General features: G+C 53.4%; 1 protein-coding gene across 1 annotated transcript; it reads left to right on the top strand.

Annotated features, from left to right (window-relative positions):
• Window positions 1-206: 206 nt before the first annotated feature.
• LOC136512082 (hexose carrier protein HEX6-like) lies at window positions 207-9,332 on the top strand. Its single transcript, XM_066506084.1, has 4 exons — window positions 207-2,200; window positions 2,284-2,609; window positions 2,715-3,014; window positions 8,365-9,332. Exons 1-4 carry the CDS (start codon window positions 2,065-2,067, stop codon window positions 9,118-9,120), a joined length of 1,518 nt encoding a protein of 505 aa, XP_066362181.1. The 5' UTR covers window positions 207-2,064; the 3' UTR covers window positions 9,121-9,332.
• The last annotated feature ends 2,282 nt before the right edge of the window (window positions 9,333-11,614 follow it).

Below are 11,614 nucleotides of genomic sequence, written 5' to 3'. Positions count from 1 at the left end.
AAGACAAATTTATATCGCTTATATTTCAGGACGAAGTGAGTTGTAAGATGTTTTTTTTTCCATACAATAAAAGTGATAACATATCTTGTGCTATGCATTTATTCCTTCACAATTTCTTTTCTGACAACTATTTCATTGTTCTTTAATATAATTGGGATTACACGTAATTTAATTACGAATAATTACCTGCTTTTCAAGTCTTGTTTAAGAGAACATACATAGAGGGCCGGGGGAGTAAGTAGTCTACATGTCCTTTCTATTAGAGACATGTGAGTTTTACCCCTATTCCCCTAAATAAGTTCAGAAAATCATATCAGCCTTGTAGACCAAGGCAGTACTTTTGTTCGGATCGGAAATACATGATACAAATTAGTAAACTACTACTAGTTCTAAAATAACTATCGTTCTTGCTTCTCAAGAAATTTGACTAATTTTATATAAAAATATATTAATATTTATGATACACAATTAATATTATTATATAGATTTTTGAATCTATTTTCATAATAATTTTACTTGAAGATATAAATTTTACATGTATTTTTTATAAATCTAGTTAAACTTACGGCACATAAACTTAAAATGACAGTTAATTTGGGACCAAGGGAGTATGTATAACCAGTAAAAAAAAAATGACAACATGTACATCACAAAGTCACTTTCATCTCACAGATACTCCCTCCGTCCCGAAAAGACCGCAATCCCGTGGTTCAAAATTTTTCCCAAAAAGAATGCTAAAGTTAGGATACATGGACCCACTTGTAAAAAAAAGTCGTTTTCCATCTTCTATGCTCATGCACGAGAACTCCAGAAGTGCCGCTCCATAAATAAAAAAAGAAGAAATCCGCAACCTTCTCGTCCACTCCTTCCTCTCTACCGCACCTGTACTCTTCGCTCCAGCCTCCAGGCCTTAAGGCGACAGCGGCGACAATCTCTCCGTTGAAGGGCCTGTAGTGGTGGCCACCAACGAGACTGCCGGGGACGATCTGCCCGCGCCCGCAGAGGGTTATCCGGTGTTGGCTTCCAAAGTGGAGGCCGCAGAGAGAAGCGGGGAGGCCGACGGGGCGACGACGCCTTTGATTCGGCTGCCACATGGCCCGGCGGCGCGACTACAATGGTAGAGGCTGACGGCATGAGGAGGAGCAAGGAGGACGGCGGAGAGGTGCGTGGACGGCGTCTGGATGCGGCCGCTGCATGTGTCGACGTCGTGGCGCCTGGATCTGACCGCTGCGTAGCCCGGCGCCTCAGCTGCGACAATGGAAGCGGCGAAGGGCGAAGAGCCTGGCGCCGCGGCTACGACGCTTGAGGCCGGCAGCGCGTACAAGGGCGGGGAGAGACGCGGGGATGCGGCAGTGTCGGCGACGAGCGGAGCGCAGGGGAGGAGCCTGGCGGTGGTTGGCGGAGTGGGGAGGGGAGAAGGACCAAGAAGCAGCCGAGACCAGGAACCTTCTAGACCGAGGCGTGAGAGCTGGATTTGGACTAAGGCCCCGTTTAGATGCGAAAATTTTTGGCTTTTGGTTACTGTAGCACTTTCGTTTGTATTTGATAAAAATTGTTCAATTATGGACTATTTAGGCTTAAAATATTCGTCTCGCCAATTATGGGCAAACTGTGCAATTAGTTATTCTTTTTACCTACATTTAATGCTCCATGCATGTGCTGCAAGATTTGATGTGACGGAGAATCTTGAAAAATTTTGGATTTTGGGTGAGATCTAAACAGAGCAACTTTACAGGGGCATTATTGTAATTTTACCTCAGTTTTGGTATTCGTGCCCGGTCCTAGAATCGTATTTTTTTTTTTTTAATGAACGGAGAGAATATGTATTTAAAGAGTTTTTAATGTTGCGCGCAACATGCCGTGCTGCTTCGTCTGACAGTGACCAGCTAGAGCTAGTCAACAGAACAGTGAGACATGTACGACAACACAGGGAGTGTACCTCGTGGTCCAAGCCGCGGCCAAGTCTTGAATCGACAGCCACATATCCAACGAGGGAGATAAGCAAGCAGTCAACAGCATTACAGCACCATACGTCGCAGTTCGCACAGCTCCAGTTCAGTCGTCATGGCGCTCGGCGGCGCCACTCCGGAACGCCAAGAGCCACGCCGCTACAGCGGCCGCATCACGGCATTCGTCGTCCTCTCGTGCGTCGCCGCCGGCATGGTCGGCGTCATCTTCGGCTACGACATCGGAGTCTCTGGTAAAGTGGTAACTAGTCGTAGTTTACAAATATCGATCGATCCGTTAAGGAGGAAAGAGTACCTACCACCACTGTTTTCACAGGCGGCGTGTCGTCGATGGACGCTTTCCTGCAGCGGTTCTTCCCGGAGGTGTACAGGCGGATGAAGGGGGGCGGCGAGCGCGTCAGCAACTACTGCCGCTTCGACAGCCAGCTGCTCACCGCCTTCACCTCCTCGCTCTACGTCGCCGGCCTCGTCTCCACGTTCTTCGCCTCGTCGGTCACCGCACGGTGCGGCCGCCGCCCCTCCATGATCGTGGCCGGCGTCGCCATTATCGCCGGCGCCGCGATCGGCGGATCGGCCGTGCATATTTCCATGTTGATCCTCGGCCGCGTCCTGCTCGGCGTGGGCCTCGGCTTTGGCAATCAGGTCTCTCAAGCCTCATACCGTCATACGTGTCTGGATGTTATCGCCATATACGTACGTGTTTTTAGAAGAAGATAATCTAATCATTCGAGCCAAGCTTCAGTTCAGGCGGTTCCTCTCTACCTGTCGGAGATGGCGCCGCCGTTGCGTCGAGGTGCGTTCAGCAACGGGTTCCAGCTCTGCGTTGGCCTCGGTTCCCTGGCCGCGCAGCTGGTCAACTTCGGCACGGAGAAGATCAAGGGTGGGTGGGGCTGGAGAGTGTCGCTCGCCGTCGCGGCCGTCCCGGCCGTGTTCCTCGCCGTCGGCGCGGTCTTCCTCCCCGAGACGCCCAACAGCCTCGTCCAGCAAGGCAAGGACAGAGACGAAGTGCGAGACTTACTGAGGAAGATCCGGGGCGGCGGCACGGATGTTGAATTGGAATTTGGATCGATTGTCGCTGGTTAACGCGCGCTCTGTCTTTCTCTCTCTCGATGAACTCACGGCGTCCCGCAAGAACACAGATAGACAAGGATTTGGCGCAGCGCACGAACTGCTGCTTTTCTGGTTTTCTTCTCCTTTTATTGTGACTCGATTACATGCTAGGCAAGGCCACGAGCACTTCGCCCACGCCCCGATTTCGCTGCGCCATCCCACAGCCACGGAACGTGGGCGCCATTGCCGGACCTGCTTCGCCACACACGCACACTTGCATGAAACGGAAAAGACGCGCACGACGTTGACATGGTCGTGCTCACCGCTAAACTAGGACAAGCTAACAATAGAACATGCAGTGCAACAGGTTTATTTCCAACAAACTCCCCCTAATCATGTTGCCGCTGCATCAGTGTTGATGATGCCGCTTCGATCACGTAGCTCCTGAAGGCGATCGCGAGGAAGCGGCTTTGTGAGCAAGTCCGCCAACTGATCTCCGGTCCTGATGTAGTCCGTCTCCAGTGCACCATGACTTATGCAGTCTCGGATGAAATGGAATCGAACATCAATATGCTTACTTCGTTCATGCAGCACCGGATTCTTGGCGAGAGCCAGTGCGGACTTGTTGTCGATGTAGAGTAGTGGGGCAACGACCTTGGCGTTCACGAGATCAGCAAGCAGCCGTGAGAGCCAGACTCCCTGGCATGCTGCAGTGGCACCTGCGATGTACTCCGCCTCGCACGATGACAGCGCCACCACACGCTGCTTCTGAGATTGCCAGCTGACTGGGCTTTGGCCGAGGAAGAAGAAGGCACCCGAGGTGCTCTTCCGGTCGTTGCAGTCTCCAGCGAGGTCGGCGTCGCTGTAACCGACCAACTCCAGCGCCCCCTTTCCACGTTTGTACACGCAGCCATAGGAGCGAGTTCCTGCAATGTACCTCAGAAGATGCTTGACGGCGCTCCAATGTTCAGTTGTCGGCGCCTCCATGAATCGGCTCACATAGCCCACCGCAAACGCAATGTCTGGGCGGGTGTGAACCAGATACCGCAAGCTCCCCACGACGCTGCGGTACAGGGTTGCATCAACTGGTGGGTTTGAGCTCACCTTGCTCAGCTTCAATCTGGGCTCCATCGGAATGTTGCAGGGATTACACCCCGTGAGCCCGGCCTTGTGAATGATCTTGTCAGCATAAGCACTTTGACACAGAGTGATCCCCTTGTCAGATTGCTTCACCTCTATGCCGAGGTAGTAGTGAAGCGGCCCCAGGTCACTCATGCTGAATAGCCGCGCCATCTCCTTCTTGAACTTGCTGACCTGCGCCTGGTTTGCGCCAACCACGACGAGATCATCAACGTAGACACCGACGAGCAGAAGATTGTCGCCGGAGCCCCTCACGTACACTGCGTGCTCGGACGCACTGCATCTGAACCCAAGTGACAGCAGTGAACTGTCCAACTTGGCGTTCCACGCCCTTGGCGCCTGGCGCAGCCCGTATAGGGCCTTGTGAAGCTTGAACACCTTGCCCTCCTTGCCCCGGGCAACAAACCCCGGCGGCTGCTCGACGTAGACCTCCTCCACAAGATCCCCATTCAGGAACGCAGACTTGACGTCGAGGTGGTGCACCGTCCACCCGTGGTGAGCGGCGATGGCGAGCAGGAACCGCACCGACTCCAGCCGCGCCACCGGCGCGAACACCTCTTCAAAGTCGATGCCGGCGCGCTGCACGTACCCTTTCGCCACCAGACGAGCCTTGTGCCGCGTGATATTGCCGTCGGCGTCGCGCTTCGTCTTGAACACCCATTTGAGCCCGATGGGTTTCTTTCCGCGTGGGAGGTTTGTGAGCGTCCACGTTTTGTTGTCGGCGATGGACTTCAGCTCGTCCACCATTGCTTGCTTCCAGACCTGACGCTTGGCGGCTTCTTGGTGAGTGGCAGGTTCTGCATCAACGGCGAGTAGGAGATCTGCATCTGCCACTAACTCGTCGTCGTCGTACAGCAAGTTGTCGACGATCCTGAAGCGATGTGTAGCCTCTTCATCCGCGTCGGCGTCCAGAGTTTCCAGAGCTCCGGAAGTTGGAGTCACGAACTCGATGTCGCCCTTCGGAGGCAGCTCTCCCTGCCATGTCACAGGCCCACCACGGACACGGGGTGTGCCAGGCTGTGACTCAGACGAGGAAGAACTGGACGGTGTCGATGGAGCTGATGGAGATCGTGGCGACAGTGGAGAATTCGGAGCAGCCGGCGAGGGAGGTGGTGAGGGCGCCGCCTGTGGTGTTCCACCCCCTTCAGCTGATGGATCAACTCCTGGCATGGCTCCAAGCTCCTCTGGTTCCTCCCAGAAATCCTCAATGACAAAGGACTCCTGATCAGCACTGTAGCTGGGCTCGCCCTTGTCGGTGTTGTCGGGCGATCGCCAGTCCCAGGCCACCCCTTCTTCAAACACTGCGTCGCGGGTGATGCAGACCTGGTTGCTGACCGGATCAAACATCCGATACGCCTTCGATCCAGTCTCGTACCCGATCATGACCATCTTCTTGCTCCTATCGTCAAGCTTCCCGGCGTGCGGCTTTGTGACCTTGACATGGGCCACGCAGCCGAACACGCGCAAGAAGTGGACAGCAGGCTTGTCGCCGTACCACGCCTCGTACGGAGTTCGCCCTACCAAGCTCCTGGTGGGCGCGCGGTTCAGGAGAAAGACCGCAGTCATCACGGCCTCCCCCCACAACCATGCGGGGACGTTCTTCGCCTTCATCATGCTTCGCGCCATGGCGAGCACGGACTGGTTGCGGCGTTCCACCACGCCGTTCTGTTGCGGGGAATACGGCGCGGTGAGATGGCGCTTGATGCCGCGCTCGGAGCAGTACTCGAGGAAGCTCGCCGACGTGAACTCCCCCCCACGATCAGTCCGGAGCGCCTTGATCCGCCTCCCGGACTCGTTCTCCACCCCTGCGCGCAGCTTCTTGAACGCCTCCTCGGCGTCGGACTTGTTAGTCAGCAGCACGGCCCACATGTACCTGGACATGTCATCGACGACGAGCATGATGTATCGCTTGCCGCCGGGTGTTGGTGGAGTCACCGCGCCACACAGATCGCCGTGGAGCAGCTCGAGCGGCTTGGTGGCGCGATACTTGGCCGCCTGCGGGAACGAAGCTCGGCGTTGTTTTCCCGCAAGGCACGCGTCGCAGATGTGCTCGACGTGCTCGATCGGAGGCAGGCCGCGGACCATGTCGTCCCGGCTCATCTTCTGCAGCGCCTGAAAACCCAGGTGCCCGAACCGGGCATGCCAGCGCCACTCCTCGTCGTCGAAGCTCGCAGCTAGGCACACCGGTTTCGCCGGCTTCAGGGGAAGAATGTACAGGCGATTCGATGTTCGCTGTACCTTGGCGAGTGGCGCGCGGCTGTGGCGATCCCAGATGCGGAGGACGCCGTCGTCGATGTGGATCTTGCATCCGTTCTCGTCGAGCTGGCCGATGCTGAGGATGCTGCTGCGCAGGCGAGGGATGTAGTACACGTCCCGGAACGTCTTGTGGTCACCGGTCTTCGTCTCGACGAGGATGGTCCCTCGTCCGGCGATCTCCACCAGCGAGCCGTCGCCGAAACGCACGGAGCCGATGACGCCACGATCGATCTGTGAGAAGACCGACTCGTCGCCGGTCATGTGGTTCGACGCGCCGGAGTCGATGTACCACTTCATCTCCCCGCGGTCGCCGCCACGGTTGAGGTCCGCCCGCACCTTGTACTCGTTGAGGAAGACGTGTTCGACGCGGTCGCCGCGCCCGGTGTCCTCCGCTCCTCCCTCAGGCGTCACGACCGCCATGAAGAGGGACGGCGGTTCGTCCTCGTCTGCCTCGGCGAGGTTCGCCTGAGCCTTCGCCTCGTCGCGCTTCTTCTTGCGGCACTCGCGTGCCCAGTGGCCCTCCTTGCCACAGTAGCGGCACGCGTCGTCGTCGACGTCGCCGCCGTTGCCGCCCTTTGCGGCTCCCGAACGCGCGTCTTTGCTGCGTTCCTTGCCGCGGCCACGCCCGCCGCGGCGCTTGCCCGAGCCGGTTGGCGCCTTTCGGCGCGATGACGACCCGTCGGCGTTGATGTTGAGGCGGGACGCGAGACGGGCGATCACCTGCTCTTCGGTGAAGTACAGCTTGCCGTCGATCTCCTTGCCGACGTTGCTGCCGCCAGATCCGCCCGATCCGCCGCTGCCTTTTCCCTTACCCCGATCCTCCCGATCGAGGCGTTCCTCCATCGCCCTGAGACGACCAACCATCTCCTCCAGAGACACCCCCTCAAGATCGAGGAGTGTCTCGATTGCAACTGCGATCTGACGAAATCTTTCAGGTAGGGCCTGAAGAAACTTACGAACGATAGTCTCCTCCTCGTGGCCCTTCCCCAAAATCTCGAGCTGATCGGTCAGCTTGGTGATGCGCGTGGCGAAATCGTCGATGGTTTCGCCGTCCTTGAAGGTGATGTCGTCGAACTCTCGGCGCAGGGTGTGCGCCTTTGCCTTGCGCACGCGCTCGACGCCGATGTACCGCGTCTTCAGGCCATCCCACGCCGCCTTGGCCGAGGCCTTGTTGGCGATGGATCCCTGAAGCTCCGCGGGAACCGCCTTGCACAACGCCTCCAGCGCGTTGCGGTCGTCGGTGAAGCTGTCGGTGCCGACGTTGACGGCGGTCCATAGGCGCCGTCCTTGAAGCATGACGCGCATCATGGCCGCCCAGTCGATGTAGTTCGTCTTCGTCAGCATGGGCCACCCAGCATTGCCGATCTCCTTGACCGTGCGGTAGATCACCTGCCCACGGTTGTTCCCGCCGCTGCCTCCAGCGCGGCTGCCGGAAGGAGACCAAGACCGCCACCGGTCCGGCGATCTCGACTCGCGTCTTGGCATGAATGCTGCGGTGATCGCTTGATGACGATCCCAACGACGAAACCGGGCTCTGATGCCACTTGTTGAATTGGAATTTGGATCGATTGTCGCTGGTTAACGCGCGCTCTGTCTTTCTCTCTCTCGATGAACTCACGGCGTCCCGCAAGAACACAGATAGACAAGGATTTGGCGCAGCGCACGAACTGCTGCTTTTCTGGTTTTCTTCTCCTTTTATTGTGACTCGATTACATGCTAGGCAAGGCCACGAGCACTTCGCCCACGCCCCGATTTCGCTGCGCCATCCCACAGCCACGGAACGTGGGCGCCATTGCCGGACCTGCTTCGCCACACACGCACACTTGCATGAAACGGAAAAGACGCGCACGACGTTGACATGGTCGTGCTCACCGCTAAACTAGGACAAGCTAACAATAGAACATGCAGTGCAACAGGTTTATTTCCAACAACGGACAGCAAATGGGTTGAGGACGAGGTGGACGACATGGTCGCGGCGGCCAGGTCGTCGTCGTCCAAGGTCACGGCGTGGCGAGGTCTTAAGATGATGGTCTCCAAACGGAGGTACCGGCCACAGCTGGTGATGGCCGTGATGATACCCTTCTTCCAGCAGGTGACGGGGATCAACGCCATCGCGTTCTACGCGCCGGTGCTGCTGCGCACGGTCGGCATGGGCGAGAGCGCGGCGCTGTTGGCGGTGGTCGCCAAGCAGACTGTCGGGGTCGGCGCGACGCTGGCATCGATGTTCGCCGTGGACCGGTTCGGCCGGCGGACGCTGTTCCTGGCCGGCGGCTCGCAGATGCTGGTGTCGCAGGTCCTGATCGGAGGCATCATGGCGTCCCAGCTCGGTGACGACGGCGAAGTAAGCAAGGCGTGCGCAGTGGCGCTCATCACCCTCATCGGCGTGTACCAGGCCGGGTTCGGGTGGTCGTGGGGCCCGCTGGGGTGGCTGGTGCCCAGCGAGATCTTCCCGCTGGAGGTGAGGTCGGCCGGGCAGAGCATCGCGGTGGCGGTGAACTTTCTGCTCACGACGGCCGTGGCACAGTCGTTCCTGGCCATGCTGTGCCATATGAAGGCCGGCATCTTCTTCTTCTTCGCGGCGTGGTTGGTGACTATGACCGTCTTCGTTTACCTCTTCCTGCCGGAGACCAAGGGCCTGCCAATCGAGCATGTCGAGAGGCTGTGGGCGCACCACTGGTTCTGGAAGAGGTTCGTTGCTAGAGAGTAGAGACAAATCATCCGAGACACAGGAACAGTCGATCCTAGCAGAATGCAGAATACAGATAATATAAAAACAGATACAGCTGTCATAGAGATGATCCTCATTCCTAACTACATCACATTCGGAATTTCGGATCATCCCCGATCCTGCTATGCTAGCACAAAGAAAAAAACCGATTTCCTGACAATAGTTAAAAGAAACAAATTTGACCATTTGTAAATAATTGGACAACAACAAATATATTGATGAAATTTGTTTGAATAGAGTCACTATGAATTCATGTTTTTATTCATTCTTTCAATCTAAACTCATGTGGTAGATGTTAATAGCCCTGGGCACAAAATACGGAGAACCAAATTTTTCGAGGTAAATTCGGTTCTTTACCTCGGCAAACCGAATATACCGAACTATGTGAAATTTGTTGAGTATAAGTGTTGTTATATTATTGATTATACTAGTTTAGACTATTGTATTATGTATTTGTGGTACTCTACTCTTATAGTCTTGACTTTTATATGTATGTATTTGGTACTATTATTCTCTATGAAATCATGTCCAAATTATGTCAAAATTGGCTTTTGAACATGCCATTACATGTCTCTGTTATCAGTTCGGTATTTTTTGGTATATACCGAAACCAAACCGAAAGTACCGAAACCGAATTTCCTCGGTACCAATTTTTGGAAGGAACCGATCGGTACATGTTTTCCAAGGAACCGAATTTGTGTGAGAACCGAAGTACCGAACCGATCGATTCGATAATACCGAATGCCCAGGTTGAGATGCTAAGTTAAGTAGAATGTGAGTAATACGCTTTAATCAAATAACAGGTAACCATTTTCTAAATTTACCACTTATAATCTTAGTCCTGTTCCATCGATTGATGAAATGACTTTGAGTGTTTCTACATTGCTTTAAGCTCTTGTCTCTTTTACTCGACTCTTTGGTTGTGTTTAGTCTTTGTCTTTCTCTGGGAACCAAAAGTTTTTAACTAGGGCTTACTTGATCCTTCCTCGTATCAAGTGGCCTTGTGTTTCTTTTACTTGCTTTTGAGCATGCTCTCATTGTGATTCAGCAAAGAGCAAGTATATTGCTACATATTAGCGGCCCCATAGGAGTAATGCAAAGCCATGTAGAAAATTTTATTATGTTGAAAGATAGCGAGGGTGAGAGAAAGAGTTCATTGTTCCACGAAACAACCACATAATAAGCTAAATTTTAGGACTATTTGGTCTAATACTATTGTATGAATTACGATTGCCATGCAACTCACAATGTTCCTTTTATTTTGTGACATGCCCGTGATACTTACTCAATGCTTACCAAAGACCATAGAAGAATCCCAAATGCTTACTCGAATGGAGATCGCGTCCGTTGAGGTACAAGTGGGGAGAGTGCCAACATACCACGCACTTTCCCAGTTTCCTCCTTACTCTCTCCTTATTCTCTGTAATACTAAAGAGGTAGATCTTTGCCTTGATACTAAGGGGGGGTGTATGGCAAGGCTCCTCCTTAGGGGCTCCTTCGGAGGAGCATCCAAAATCATCAAGCAGGATTCACTTCTGATATGGCACTAAACCCTAGAAAAGTTAGCATATTGATCGAAATAAGGTGTTTTACCACATGATTTGCTCAATTTACCATTCTATCAATTGACATTCCCGAATAGACCTTGTTTGGTGCATACATGGAAAAGGCAAAGGGGCTTGCTAGCGCCCGGCTCCGGACGGACGTGGCGTCCAGACGCCCACACCTGCAGCCGTTTCCCGCATCGTTTCGTGCGCCCACACGGGGTCCGCACTGTCCCGAATGTCACTAGCATCGAGAAAGAGGGGGAGGGAGCAGCGGATGCCTAGTCAGGGTGGGCATTCGGTTCTCGGTTCGGTTCCCTCGGCTATTGATGAAATTCGGTTCCTAGAAAACAAGAACCGATCGGTTCCAAAAAATTCTAGGAACCGAGCATTTCGATTCTCGGTTATTTCGGTTCGATTCCGGTTCTAACCGAACTAACCGAATTTTTTCAGAAGACCTCAAGACAATAATAAATATACTTGTTCTAAGGCAAATTTATGCAACACTATATTCATTTTTAATAATAATAATATATAAGAAAACAATAGCAATATAGTAACACAAATATATAGCAGTTCAAATATAAAACATTACACATAAACTAAACATAATCCTACAAAATACAAGTAAGTGAAGTATAATTTATGTAATTCGGTTCTTTCGGTTAATTCGGTTAACCGAGAGTAGGAACCGAATTTTCTTCGGTTATTTCGGTTCTTCAATATTAGGAACCGAATTAGGAACCAAAATTTTCGGTTTCGGTTAATTCGGTTTCGGTTCCGGTTATTTCGGTTCGGTTGTCGGTTATTTTTGCCCAGGGTTAGCCGATGCCAAGAGGATGAGGAGACACCGAGGGGAGGCAGCAGAAAGCAAGAAGGAAGATGCAACACCGATCTACTTTTGAAACATCTAGATGGAACATTTGCAA

This window comes from Miscanthus floridulus, chromosome 16 (genome assembly GCF_019320115.1).
Source record: "Miscanthus floridulus cultivar M001 chromosome 16, ASM1932011v1, whole genome shotgun sequence".
In the NCBI taxonomy this organism is placed as follows: domain Eukaryota; kingdom Viridiplantae; phylum Streptophyta; class Magnoliopsida; order Poales; family Poaceae; genus Miscanthus; species Miscanthus floridulus.
Note: the sequence above shows the minus strand (reverse complement) of the source record. Positions and strands in the feature narration are given on the sequence as shown.

Coding starts and splice junctions, on each gene's coding strand:
- LOC136512082 (XM_066506084.1), top strand. CDS start 2,065: ATGGCGCTCGGCGGCGCCACTCCGGAACGCCAAGAGCCACGCCGCTAC. Junction 2,201..2,283: donor CTACGACATCGGAGTCTCTG/GTAAAGTGGTAA, acceptor CTGTTTTCACAG/GCGGCGTGTCGTCGATGGAC. Junction 3,015..8,364: donor TCCGGGGCGGCGGCACGGAT/GTTGAATTGGAA, acceptor AAATGGGTTGAG/GACGAGGTGGACGACATGGT.